This window comes from Vigna radiata, chromosome 4, assembly GCF_000741045.1.
Source record: "Vigna radiata var. radiata cultivar VC1973A chromosome 4, Vradiata_ver6, whole genome shotgun sequence".
Classification (NCBI taxonomy): Eukaryota; Viridiplantae; Streptophyta; class Magnoliopsida; order Fabales; family Fabaceae; genus Vigna; species Vigna radiata.
Window position 1 is genome coordinate 2,855,569 of NC_028354.1, and position 14,974 is coordinate 2,870,542.

A 14,974-nucleotide genomic window follows, 5' to 3' on the forward strand; every position below is an offset into this window, starting at 1 on the left:
TGTCGGTTATTTTGGGCTTTTAACGTCTAATCCACAACTGACGTCTATACGAGTGACATTAATGGGACGTCGCATTTCCAGAAAACCGACGTCTATGTAGACGTCCGTTCGTTTTAAGTTTGACATCATAGAACGTCGATTAATGCCTCAACTGACATCTAAGAGCACTATATAAACGTCGAAAATGGCCATAACCGACGTCTAAGGCATTACATTGACATCGAACATAGCATTAACTGACGTATAAAGTTAGTATAGATGTCGGTTTTGGCTTTAACCGACATCTAATATTGTCGTTGTGTTTTAGTGCAACCTTCCTCCTATCTTTGGATAACCTAGTAGCACACTCTCCCTTTACTAGCTTCCCCACCAAAAAAGCTTGCGTCTTTTGTATATCCTATGACATTTTAACCCAAAACAGAACCTGGGTCCTTGCCTAGTTTCATTGCAACCGCAAAAAGAAAAAATTACGGTGACACGACAACTAGGCAACGACTCAGGTTCCATTTTGGGTCGAAACGCCATAAGACATCCAAAAGACGAAGGTTTTCTTGGTGAGGAAGGTAGCAATGGGAGAATGTGGTACTACGTTACCCAAAGTAAGGAGCAAAACTACACTAAAACACAACAAAAACACATTTTAATCGGTTTATTTAGAAGATAACCGATTAAAAGACTAATTTAATCGGACTACAACGAAGTGTAAATGGTTTAAATAAAAAAAGACGCACCTGGAATGCAATGCCGCGAGAGAGAAAAGGAGAGGAGGAAGATGATGATGTGTGCGTAAGTGGGAGTTCACGGTTTATTTAAGATGAAATAAGGCGTCAGTTAATGCAACAACCGACATCTATAGTGTTATAGACGTCAATTACCTTACTAATGTGACGTCCCATAGAACTTTTCATATGCCTTTTCCGGCCATTTCGACGTCGAATTCAAAGGGCGCTAACGTTTAAAGCGCTTGCTGAAGTGACTTTTTAATAACCGGTCAGGCAAGTAGACTACGGTAACCTGGAGCGTCGACGTCTATAACATTTTAAACATCTATCCTGAACCACATGACGTCTAAGTGCTTGGCAGGTAGGTGAGTCGCATTAATTGCAATCAGATAGACGTTGGTTACCTACTAAAGCGACGTCGAAGAGAACTTTTCACCTACTTTTTCAGGCCATTTAGACGTCGGGCGCAAGAGTCTCCAACGTCTAAAGCACTAATTGATTTACTTTTCAATAACTAGTCAGGCCATTAGACGTCGGTTCTGCGATAACTGACGACTAAGTGTCTGTTAGGTAGGTGAATAGTTTTAATTGCAGCCAGATAGACGTCTGGCGCGCCAATAACCGACGTCGATATTGTGACTTCTTACCTACCTGTCAGTACCATGGACGTCGGTTTAGTGAGGAGTTGACGTCTAAAATGTTATAGATGTCGCTCCCCATCCCAACCGATGTCGTTATTGCCATTTAATCACGAAAATGTCACCGTTCATTAATATACGTCAAGCCACCCCTTAACCAATGTCATTAAAGGTCGATTTTACACTAGTGGTTATCCTTCAAAGTTGGCTTTGTATCTTCAATACAATTTAACAACGTAGAAAATAACATATTATAGGCCATCACATAAATAAGAGGAAGTTAAATTATGAAGTACAAACTACAATAACCAAAGTACATGTTACAATAAAAATACTTACAATATAATTGTCTATCTTTTTACCTTTTCGTTTGTTGTGTCCGATTGAATCAGGAACAAAGAACTTCATTGTATGAAACTTCACAACATAACACCATCAATGGTCTTCATGCACAATTGGGACAAACAACTAAAGAAAAATCCATATGTAAAAAGGTTCACTGACAACCGAAATTGTTTCAAACTTTAACAAACTTAAATAATGGACATAGGTAAGGTAGCTCACAAAATAATGATGAAAATAATTGAAAAATAGCTTGTAAAATAATGATGAAAATAATTAAAAAATAACACGATAACATATTATTTTCCACAGTTTGTTTTGTCGTGGTTACGCCAGAAGAGATAGGAGCAGGGAGAACGGTTTGACCAATGATGATTGAGCCTCCACACCACATGTATCCTTCTCTCCTGTGGATAAGCCACACCAACTCAAACAAAACTCCAAAACTCAAACCCAATAATCTTCCCTTCCTTCCATTCTCTTCTTTCCACTCACCCTTTTTTCTCATTCACAAACCCACCATACCATGTCCGTTCAGGCCCGACGACTTGCCGTTTTCTGCGCCCATCTTAACCCGACCCCATTACCTCCGGATCCTCTCGCTCCATTTCTTTCGCCTTCCCTTTGTGCCCCTCATTCCCACGCCGAAAACCGTACTCTGCAAGACGATTGCGTTTTCTGCAACATTATTCGTGGCCAATCACCAGCTTTGAAGGTACACACTTTTTATTTTTGGAAACTGTGGTCAACGATCAAACCCTCTTTCAAAGTTTTTCAGAATCTACACAGTTAATGGTATCAATTTCGTTCCGAATCATAATGTTTGCGGGATTGCAAATTTCCAAACTCCTAAGTTACTGATTGATTTTAGTTCGTGACATGAATATTTTTTACGGAGCAATTCATTGATGTGGTGATTTTTTTTTCCTGCCACGTGTTATGAATGATTCTGCATTTTCTAAAGCTGCTAAGCCAATTGCGTCGCTGAATCACTGTGTGTTGGTTAAACATACATGAACATTACTCAATGTGTTTACTGGTTCATTTTGTTGCCAAAACATGGATAAATAGAGTTTCAGAAGCTCTATGTTTCTGAAAAGAAAAAAGTAATGCCTAAGCCTTATGGTGCAAGCTTTACATGTGCTAAGAAATCATAAAAGCCTTAGTTGATGGAGTGAAATATTGTGTTTATAAATTGGACACATGAAACATTTTGTGTTTATTTAGTAGGGGGCCTATGTTTCATATTTTGTTGATTGGAGTTTGATACTGAACCTGTGATAATCAGAGACAGAGATGGGGAGAGGGGAGAATTTTATTTATAATTGAAACCTTGCTTCAAGAACCTGGAAATTTTACGACTTTTGAAAAGTATTGATAGATGGAATTTCTTAGTTTATATTTATGTATAATTGAAATATAGATATTTATTCTAGCAAAAGTTTGTGAACGCTTCACCCAATCGACTAGAGTTTTCTATTGTTGGTGTTGATGCTTTGGGCCTTAAAATAAAGGGAGCCTCGTTACCATGTGACCTCGAGGTTAGGACTTAACCTCTAGCTTACCCCTCTTGCAAACCTCATCAGGGTTCAAATTCTGGAAGTTTCCTCTTGCAAATGCAAGCTAAGGTTGCAAACTACAGACGTGGACAATGGTTTAACCTTCCTTGGATCTTTTGCATAGTGGTAGCATTATTGGACAAGGTTACCTTAGCTTTTAATGCTTAGACATCAGGAACTATTTAAAATTGTGAATTTTCTTTTTTTAGTCCTTCCAAACATGTTTATTTTTACATTTTCAGTTCAAGTATTTGCTGTCATTGCTCTTTTGTTATAATTAATATACTCTTCAACCATGTTTTCTCATAACTTTGACCTTACTTTTCTTAATATTTTGTCAAACCAACAGCTTTATGAAGATGACATGTGCCTATGCATACTGGATAGAAGTCCGCTGAGTCATGGGTAAGGTGTCATGTCTCAAGGTGCAATTCCATATAGGTATATCATAAGGCATTGTATTTTTATTATTTCACTATTTTATGGACATATATATAGACATCACAACTTGAGTAAATGAGAGGCATGTCTTTTCGGTTTTATATGAGTTGTGATGTTGAATATCAAAATTGCTTCTTTTAGTCAATATTTAATCTCTTCAATCCTTTTCCATTGCATTTCCTTTATGTCATAATGAAACTTTGAAGTCATTCTGGTGCACAATCTAAGTTAACACGAAAACTGCTTGTCCTGGTAAGCCAATCTATCATAATACATTAAGCAAAATAATATCCCAAAACAAATTGTGTTTTAGATTTTTCTGAAAATTTCAATAGTTTCCCCTCTAATATTAGCATTCATAAATGATAGCACTTGGTAAAACAAAATATAACGTTTGTTGTATTAAAGATCTAGTATAACCCAAGATAATTTCCAAAAATGTAATATCCTACAGATGCAGTGTCAGCTTTTCAAAACAGGAGACCTAACCAAAGTTAACGGGGAGAACTACAGGTCTCACTAACATCATAATCAACTATCTTGTAATCTGATTAAAAAAAAAAATAGAATAGGAACCATAATAACCAAAGTGAAGTTAATTGGAAAAGGAAACACCAGCAAGGTACTAGTGGTTCCTTTTAAGAATCGAGTAAGGCACATGTAGTGCAACGAAGGTGAATAATATAAACAAAATAAATAAAAATGTGCCCATGTATAAGAAGTTAGGAAATAAATGTAAAGATGATTTTGTTTACTGAGCAAGCATAAAATAATATATAAAGGTAATGATGAAATATAACCATTTCCATAAAGGAATCTTGTAGGTTTTTTTCAAAATTCCATTGTTCACACTTGTGACAACCAAACTTGGAAGTGTTCATCTCACTGATGACCATACCCTCCGATGTTGATGCATCCCTAGGGCGATATAATCAATGGATAATTCCTTACTCGATCACTTTATATGATCTCATACCGTGGGGCAGGGCTTCATCTCATTGATAACCCTTTCTGTATACAGGATGATCCGTCAAACGAATAGCTCTTTTTCTCTTGGAAATTGGAATAAAATATACTTATGCATAACTAGATGTACTTAGACTGTTATCTGCAGTAATGGGTATGGGATTCTAACATGGGCTTCCCATAAATAATTAAGTATTAATATCTACTTGTTTTATACCAAAGGAATGACATGAGATCAAGTTAGCCACTAATAGATACATCTAGTTTGCCCAATTCCCTGTTTTCAACCTCAAGTCTACAAAAAAAAAAAAAAAAAAAAAACACTGGGGTTGCAATGACTTCTTGGGTTGTTTTCTGTGAGGATAAAATGAGAGTAGAAGAATTAGAGGAAGAGAAACAAATATTTAAAGCATTAGGTTAAGTGGGCATGTTATACTGTGGACAAAAAATTTGAAGAACAGAGTAGGGATTGGAGTCTTTGGCTGAGGGGAAAGAAATAATAGAAAATATGGGTAACTGCATAACAGGGATTATAGGAAGAAAAGTAAACAAGTGTCATGCAGCCTTTTTCTTTTTCTGGTGATGCATTTCAAAACAAAAATATTCTTAACGGTGCAATTCAATTTGGAAGAAAAGTGATGTAAACTTTTGTTTTTATTTCTGAAACAATACTTAAATACCATGGTTAAATTTACAATTGTTGGATAATTTCTTTGTTTGTCAATGGCATAGTGTTTGATTTGGTAATCATCTTTGCCTAAAAGTTTACAATTCAAGTCCTTTTACCTTTTCAGCTATACTGCATGGTGCTTTTTATTTATCTACTTCTCACTTCTAGGTTGTGTTTTCTAGGCACTCCCTCATTATCCCAAAATCTCATTTTCCTTCACTGGATGCTACTCCTCCATCAGTAAGTAATTTTCAATAGGTACACAAGAAGATTTGCTTTATTATTTTGTAACTTCTTTACTGACTTTACTCTATAATTTTAAGTCAATAATAAATTATTTCTTCACGAGGAAAGTCCTTCTGTGAAGGTTCTTGGGATGGATGTTAGTGGTGTTATCGATAATGAAATTAAATATATTCATTATTGTTTAAAGTTAAGATATGCATGCGTAGTGATATCTCTACTTAATCAGTGAAATGACTTGTTTAATTCTTAATCCTACACCCTAGGATAGTGACTGTAAAGTGAGGGGATTTTTCTTTTGAAATGATTGTCAACCTTGTCGTATCCTAGTTGACACAGAAAAGGGATAAATAGTGCATGATGGCGAGAGTGAACAAATAAACCAAATAATAGAGATTTTTAGTGTTTCAGCATTTTTCTTTTCAGTTTCCTCAAGTTCGTAATCTCTGCTAAATTTGTTACTCTGTAAAGTGCAATAGAGACAAAATTATCCTGTTTATTTACCCAAAATGCTCCACATTACTAATATGAATTTGTACCATCCCTATCTTGAAACTTGGTTGGTTATCTTTTGATAGGTTATCTCTCTCTAGTTATGAAGTGAAAGGTGTTGGTCCTGATTGATTATTTACTTTTGTCAAACGTGTTGCAAAGCTCTTATTTACCTAGCCTGATTGGCTATTATACAGGTGGTAGCTGCAATGTTTTCAAAAGTTCCCTTCATTAGCAATGCAATCATGAAGGCTACTGGCTGCAGTATGTACTTCAATACTTGTACATTTATCTGAACTCTACTATGTGTTGTTCTCTTATATGGCATAGATTTAAAAAAACTCAATTGAAACCCTGCTGGTAGATATCGAATGAGCTTGTCTAAGCTTAAAAATAAATTGCTTTTAAAAAAAGTGATGAAAAGTAAGTTATTCTTACGAAAACAGAAATTACTTATGCTGGGATATAATTATTAAAAATCTTTTTTTTTTATCATTAAACGTCTCTTTCCGTGTTTTTGAAAACAGATTTGCACTAGCTTATTCTTGACTTCTGCTTTTTTAACAAAGTTTAAACAAAAATCTAAAAAAATATAATAAATGTATTTTCTATGAAAATTTTATTTTTCTAAAAATAAAGCTCAAACAAATTCGACCATTGTATGGATTCCACACCATGGCTAGTTATAGTAACAGTGACGGTAAAGTTATTAACTTCTGTGTTTTACTGATGCTTGTTTTATAATGCGGCTCTATGAATCTTTAGAAGTGTATCCAATTTCATTGAAGGATATCAAACTTGTGGTTATTGTTGTTTGTTTGGGGGAAAATTATAATTACCTTGCATGTTGTCTTTTTCATATCAGATCGGTTGATCATCTACTCTTTTGATAGTTCTATAAGATATTATATATCCTCACGCCATGTAGTTTCATAGTATGTTTTGAATTCCTGCAGGTTCATTCAACCTGTTGGTCAACAATGGGGCAGCTGCTGGCCAAGTAATATATCATGTGAGATTTTAGATCTTCTATAATGTCACTTGCACTTTTATGGAATCATACATTTACTCGGGTCTCCAAAATTTGCAAGTTTTGAAATGTGGTTAATTTTGCTATAAAACTTGCTTTTCAGACACATGTTCACATAATTCCCCGTAAAGCATACGATTGTTTATGGGCTTCTGAGGTAAAATTTCATTTCCTTTTGATAGGATATGGATATATGGTATTATAACGATGTTATGAGAGACTAATCAGTAACACAATTCTTTAACTTTAGAGTTTGCTAAGGCGACACCTTAATTTAGATGATGAGAAAGTTTCTCAGCTTGCAGCTCGTATTCAGAAGCAGTTATTGCCATCTGACATGAGCCAGGAAAGCAAGAATGAAAATTTTTGTTCAAGTAAAAGTTAGTTGGATTATTCATCTGTTGTAACTTCAAAGTTTATATTTTCATTCAGAAGAATGATGCATGCGCATAACAATTATCTAATGTAACACTCAACTTCAAAATTTGGGTAGTTGGGATTTTTTAATCCAAAAAAACTCAACTACTCATCTCTCGTCTATCTAGTATGAGGGTTATGTCAGATATTTTTCTGTACATGCATTATTTTCCTTTTATTTATGTTCCTATATGTACAGTCGAATTTTTAATTTATCTGTTATATATTTCTAAGGATTTACCAGAAGTGGACATGTATATAATTTTTATGCTAATATTCTTAAGCTCAAAATTGTGATATCAAAGACTCCATGCTTTTCTCTGCATAAACCCAAGTATCAATAATCTTCACTACCTTAAATCATCTTTAATTGGAGTTAATTTGCTGATATGAGTATTTTATTGATAAAGGTAATATTTTAATTTTATGAAATTTTAACATGGTTTCTGGATTTATATATTTGAAGAACTTTTCAATACTTGAGCAATTATGTAGCATTATCCTAATTTTTTTCTAATTATATGTATAACTTCACTAGTTTAAGGACTATTCAAAAAAAAAAGTTGACACTTCAAGTAACAATTTAATGGTTTTTTCCTGCTTTTTGGAAAAGCCATATTGATTTATCTGGGGTTGCCATGCAAAGAGAAAACAATCATAAAAACTGTTCGGGGAGCATTAAAAAATGTCTTTAATTACCTTTTCATTTTTTTATATATTCAATTTGATATTTTATTGATAAATTTTTTAATCAATTCTGTCAAATTTTAAAAAATACAACATTGTGATAATTTCTTATACAATTATTACTAAAACCGTTAAGATAAAGTATTGACTATTTTAATTTAGATGTTATCTAATTTATAATAAGCATATGGTTAAAATTTATATAACTATCTATATCAATTTCAAACATATACAATCATTACATTGTTACGTATTTTTAATTCAAAAAATTTGATTTAACATTAAAATAGTCATATTGCTGCCGATTTAAAATTGGAGAGTTTAATGGAATATTTTATTAATAGAGAGACTTCATTAAACATTTTACTAATTGTTTTGATTTAAAAGTCGACATTAAGTGTATTTTTCACAATGTTCTCTAAATTTCCCACATAGGTTAAGATATTTAAATATATGACAGGAGTAAGAATAAATGTGTAATTAATGTAATCAATTAGTTGAATACAACCAAATTTGTATTTATAGATTCTAGAATTATTAGCTCGTTAACTCTGCTTTTATGAGACTGTATACTGATCGAGCACCCAGTTCTTGAATTGATCGGACAATTATACATACAATAATAATTGGTTTCAAATTCTTAATGTACAAAACAATCATTATTTTTTTTCATCACTAAACCATAGCTAAAAGATGTGAAATATTAGTTAAAACTAATTAAAAACATTGTAAATTGACATAATAAACATCATTACGAAACATTACCATTATTCATATCTCAAAACGATCAACCATACGTTAGAAATTAAATTTTATATTTTTCATTTTTTAAAAATCTTATGATACCAAAGAAATTGAAAAAATGGTTTAAACTATGGAATTTGAACATTTAGTACTTTAATCTTTTGGTTTAGATCAGTGGATTCTTTTACCTTATCTGAGGAAGACTTGGGTAAAATAAGTAAGTTTATTGGAAAATTAGCCTTTAATCCTATGTAAAACTTATAACAGATGTTGAAATTTTTAATAACTTCTTTAGAGTGCAATTAGTCAATGCACACCAAAAATTAAGCAGTGGTATACGTGGATAGAAATTGGGGGTGTGAATAGGATTTTGTGTTAGAGTGTATGGGTAGGGTTGGGTTTGGAGCTCTAGGAATAAAAAAAAAATATTTTACATGATATTTTAGGTTTAAATACTTTTTTAGTCTCCAAGTTGGGGTATGAATTTTCGTTTTGTCCCCGGTTTCAAAAATGAAGCCCTTTGGTTTCCATGTTTTCAATTTTGAGTGCAATTGGTTCCTTCCGATAAGTAGCTAGCAACGACGTTAAATGTTAAGTGATTGTGTATGTTATGTGGCAACAAATGTGGTCGTGGCAATGAGGTGGCAGCATATGTCGTGTTTTTAATTAGGGGAAATTAAATATATTAGTTTTTTTAATTAGGGCAAATAAAAATAATCAGTGTTCTCGAACCACTATCGTTTTTTGAAGACATTATTAAGTTAGGTCTTAGATTGGGAAATTGGGGCTTTTGCAATTGTTGAAGTGGTTGATTGTGTGGAAGCTACGAGGTTTTGGAAGCATTGACGTTGACGAAGAATTGTTGTTCTCGAAAGGGATTGTTGAGCGAAAAGGGTTGGAGACATTGCTCAGCGACGTTGAGGTGCTCTTTCTTCAAAGCGAAAAAGTTGAAAGTGATGTTTTTTTTGCACTTTTTTTATGTAGTTGCTTTCCCCATGGAACTTGTCTTCTTGTCCCCTTTGTATGTTGTCATGTGGTCCCTTTTATTGTGTTGGGGTCCCTTTTATTACGTTGCATATGTAATGGTCCCGTTGTTTACTGCTTATCTTTTTGTTGTGTGTAGTGGTTTTGGTTCCAAATTAGTGTGTACTGTTTTTTGTCTTTTGTAAGATTGAACCTGTGGTTGTTATTTAATCTGTATTTCATGCTTCTTTATTTAAGCTTCAAGACAAAATGGAATGTTGTAGGTGAACTAGTTATTGCGTGTCATAAAGTTTAACTTTGTATGCCTACATTTGTTAGTAACGTGGCATATTTACAATTAAGATGCATGTGAAAGTCATTAAATTGTGATAGTATATGCATGTGAAGTCTGACACTTACTTTTATATAAGCTTATAAATAGTTGATAAGTAAAGATAATGGAAAACTGTGGTGTTGAGGTGGTGTTTCACCATGGGGGTAAGTTTCTGAATGATGGGTCATTCGGATACCGTGGAGGGGACACAAGTAGCTTGATGATAGACATAGACAGATGGAGTTATTTTGAAATCTTGGCCATACTTAAGGAGATGGGATATAGAAATGTTAAGGAATTGTGGTATTCCCTGGGTGGTCGTGTTTTAGAAGATAGGATGGAATTGTTAAGTGATGACAAGGGAGCAATGCATGTGGTCAACATTGCATTATTGAATAAAGCTCATGTGTTTGTGGTTCACATGGTGTCTGAACCTCATTATCTTCTGGAATTGGAATATAATGTTGGTGAACATGGTGAGGATGGTGAAGGTGAAGGTAAAGTTGTAGAAAAGGGTGAAGAAGAATGTGGTGAACTACAAGAACATCGTGATGAAGATGCTCAAGTTAGAGAATATGGTGGTGGTAATGGTGCTGAAGCTGCTGAATGTGGAGATGATGTTGAACATGGTCATGAGTTAGAACATCCTGATCTTGGTGAAGGGGATGTTGTTGTTGATGTAGAGAGTGGCGAAGGGGATGTGCAGGTTGTTGTAGAGAGTGGGCATGGGGATGTGCAAGATCATGATCTTGGTGAAGGGGATGTTGTTGTTGATGTAGAGAGTGGTGAAGGGGATGTGCAGGCTGATGTAGAGAGTGGGCATGGGGATATGCATGATCATGGTGTTGTTGAAGGGGACGTTGATGCTGATGTAGAGAGTGGTGAAGGGGATGTGCAGGCTGCTGTAGAGAGTGGGCATGGGGATGTGCAGGATCATGTTGTTGTTGAAGGGGATGTTGATGCTGATATAGAGAGTGATGAAGGAGATGTGCATGATGATGTAAGTGGTGGTCATGAAAATGTGCAGGATGATGTAGGTGGTGGTCAAGAAAATGTGCAGGAGGAGGTTGAAGTTAGTAGTTGGATAGGGTCTGATGAAGAGGCTTTTGTTAGTGAAGATGATTTGGTGGATGTTGATGTGAATGCAGATGAACAACTTCAAAACGAAGACTACGAAGGTAGTCTGTTTGTTGAAATGGGTACAACAAGTCGAAGTACTACCTCAAAGTTCCATACACAGGCTAGGGGCTTATCTGATACTGAGTGGGAATCTGATAGTTGTGGTAGTATTTATGCAAGTGATGAGTCAAATGAAGAAACACCCCGAGATGGACATTTTGGGATCTTCTTAGAGCCCGTTAATATGAAAGAATATAAGTGGCAATTGGGAACATACTTCCCTGAGAAAAGAGATTTCATTGATGCAATTAGAACTTATGGAATACATAATGGTAGGAAGTTGAAGATTTTTAAAAACGACAAGAGAAGAATATGTGTTGAATGTTGTGGATCACAAGGCAATTGTCCATGGTATGCATATTGTGCCTATAGGAGTAGCCAAAGTACATGGCAACTAAGAAAGATCATAGATAGACATACATGTAGTAGGGAATTCAACATTGGTCTAGTTACCTCCAAATGGTTAAGTGGAAAATTAGAGAAGAGCATGAAAGAAAATCCAGATATAAATCTGAAAAATCTGCACACTAAGTTTTGTCAAAAATGGAACATTGAAGTGTCTAGGTCTACAACAATGAAGGCAAAAGCAATGGCAACTGCCAAAATTGAGGGTTGTTTCAAACAACAATATGAAAGACTGTATGACTATGCACATGAATTACTTAGATCAAACCCTGGCTCAACAGTCAAAGTGAAAGTAGATCGAAATGATGATAATGTTATGTTCAACAGAATATATGTTTGTTTAAAAACATGTAAGGACAACTTTGTCTCATGTCGGCCTATTATACATTTGGATGGATGTTTTTTAAAAGGCAAGTATGGAGGTGAGCTTTTAACTGCTGTGGCAATAGATGGTAATGACCAGATGTGTCCATTAGCATATGTTGTTGTTGAAGTAGAGAATAAGGAAACATGGACTTGGTTTTTAGAATGGTTAATTGATGATCTTGGAGGAGGGGGATCATGTTCAAAGTGTACCTTTGTGTCAGATCAACAGAAAGTAAGTAAATGTCTACCTTTCCTTAATTACTTTGTTGACCATGCCATTTTAAGACTCATACTTACCTTCATTATTGGCATAGGGACTTAAGCTAGCTTTACAACAACTATTGCCTGGTGTGGACCAACGTTTTTGTGTAAGGCACATTTATGCTAATTTTAGGAAAAAATTTTCTGGCATTAACCTTAGACAACTACTTTGGAAGGCAGTAACAGCTACAAACCCCCAAGCATGGGAATCAATCATGAGACAAATGAAGGATGTCAACGAAGACACCTTTAAACACTTGATAGCTATTCCACCAAGGTAATATTCTTTAAATACATTTGAATACATATGAATTCGACATATTCTTTCATATTAATTGAATCTTTCTTTCTTGTCCACATAATTAACTTTGACTTCTTCTAGATTTTGGTCTAGGTCAAGATTTTCAGGAAGACCTGCATGCGACACACTTGTTAATAACATATGTGAAGGTTTTAATAGCGTGATTTTATATGCAAGGGAGAAACCAATAATAACAATGTTGGAGGAGATTCATAGCTACCTAATGAAGAGGTGGGCATCCAATAGAGAGAAGATAACTAAGTTTGATGGTCCCATTTGTCCTAAAATTCACAAAAGACTACAGAAGGAGCTAGAGAAGACACAATATTAGATACCTAAGTAAGTAATAATGAGTTAATAATGAGATACTCACTTTTTACAATATTTTTACTCATTTTTTTTATGTTTTGGCAGTTGGTCTGGGCTGCAAGTATTTGAGATCCATCATACTTCCAATATTGCTGAAAAGGTTGTGGTTGATGTACAGAAAAGAGATTGTAGCTGTAGGAAGTGGACTGTCACAGGGATCCCTTGCTGCCATGCACTCACAACCATGAGGTTTTTAAACATCACTCCAGAAGACTACTTGCCAAATTGGTTTAGAACCTCCACTTATGAAGAAACTTACATTCCAATAAGATTTCCTCTCAATGGACCTGACCTATGGGAAAGGACATAATATCCTGATATTTTGCAACCTCTAAATAAGGTGTTGCCGGGTAGACCAAGGAAAAAAAGAAGACTCGAGAATTGGGAGCAAAAGAGAGATGATACACAACTTGGACAAGCTGGAATCCCAAAGAGATGTGACATTTGTATACAACTAGGGCATAGAAGACCGAATTGCCCTCAAGCAAGTCAACAAGAACACCAACAAGCTACACCATACCCCACTCAAGCAAGTGAACAGCAAGACCACCAAGAACAACCTACACCACACCCCACTCAAGCAAGTGAACAACAAGACCACCAAGAACAACCTACACCACACCCTACTCAAGGAAGTCACATTACTGAAGATCACACTATCAGATGACTTTAGTGAACACATTTCTGTTGAAGACCTTTGTGTTGTATTTTGGAGATGTAATTTAAAATTTTCGTAGTTAATCTGTCATGTATTGACTTAAGTACTTCATATGTGATGTTTTTTGTTAAGTACTTAATCTGGATATGTATTTTGCACTCAGTGATAGCTCATGTTTTGGGTAATTTTTTATGTATTTGGATATGTATTTTGCACTCAATGATAGCTCATGTTTTGGATAATCTGATGGAGTTTTGGATAATCTGATGGAGTTATTTGGATATAATTGTCATTGCCATATTGCCGTGTATGATATTTTAGGTTGTTATTGATATTGTTAGAGGCATATTGCCTTCTCTAATATTTTAGGTTGTTATTTTAGGTTGTTACTATCATTGGCAATATTCTAAGTTGTTACTGATATGATATAATTCTCATTGGCATATTGCCTTGTCTGATATTTTAGAGGCATACTGCCTTCTCTGATATTTTAGGTTGTTACTGATATGATATAATTCTCATTGGCATATTGCCTTGTCTGATATTGTTATAGGCATATTGCCTTCTCTGATATTGTCATTGTCATAAGTTTTTCATCATGAAAGGATCTCATTTCTTCAATAACAGAAACACGTCAAATTCAATAAGAAACACTTTCATACCAGTAACAGCTTCTTCATTAACTACAACTTCTTCATTACAACCACATTCTTGATTACAACCACATTCTTCATTAACAGAAACATTCTTGATTACAAATTTAAAACAAAAGACAGACAACGATGATGTTAACAATCCTCATCAAACATAACAACCACAACAACACCTTCTCCCTTTTTTGATAAACCAACATTGACTTTTCCAAAGTACTAATCTTTCTCCTTTGCCATGCAAGTGTAGTATCCCTTTCATCTATATATTCTTCAGTTCGCCATTTAAAGAAATTACATCATCTCACTTCTTTGTTTCTACTCCACTGTTCCAAACAACCAACCAAAACCATGTCAGGATACACCAAACTGATGTACCCAAAAATATAAACAACACCAACAAAACAAACCTTGTAATTAGGGCAGCCCCAAAAATGTATGCCCTCATTCTTAACAGTTTTTGCGACTCTTAATACAGCAACCTCTCCACAATAGAATACATGGTTTCCAACCATTGCTCCTCTTGATGAAGCACTA

The 14,974-nt window shown here is 34.7% G+C and overlaps 1 protein-coding gene across 2 annotated transcripts; it reads left to right on the forward strand.

The window, feature by feature from the left end:
• Positions 1-2,034: 2,034 nt before the first annotated feature.
• LOC106759491 (adenylylsulfatase HINT3) lies at positions 2,035-7,766 on the forward strand. Of its 2 annotated transcripts, none has more exons than XM_022779578.1 (7): positions 2,035-2,417; positions 3,611-3,666; positions 5,521-5,578; positions 6,271-6,355; positions 7,030-7,085; positions 7,207-7,260; positions 7,354-7,766. In XM_022779578.1, the coding sequence occupies exons 1-7, from the start codon at positions 2,229-2,231 to the stop codon at positions 7,486-7,488; spliced, it is 633 nt and encodes a 210-aa protein (XP_022635299.1). In that variant the 5' UTR covers positions 2,035-2,228; the 3' UTR covers positions 7,489-7,766. The 2 variants fall into 2 exon arrangements, with proteins under 2 accessions (XP_022635299.1, XP_014498165.1); XM_014642679.2 differs by having other exon boundaries at positions 2,037-2,417; positions 6,271-6,337.
• The last annotated feature ends 7,208 nt before the right edge of the window (positions 7,767-14,974 follow it).

Coding starts and splice junctions, on each gene's coding strand:
- LOC106759491 (XM_022779578.1), top strand. CDS start 2,229: ATGTCCGTTCAGGCCCGACGACTTGCCGTTTTCTGCGCCCATCTTAAC. Junction 6,356..7,029: donor CAGTATGTACTTCAATACTT/GTACATTTATCT, acceptor GAATTCCTGCAG/GTTCATTCAACCTGTTGGTC. Junction 7,261..7,353: donor ATTGTTTATGGGCTTCTGAG/GTAAAATTTCAT, acceptor CTTTAACTTTAG/AGTTTGCTAAGGCGACACCT.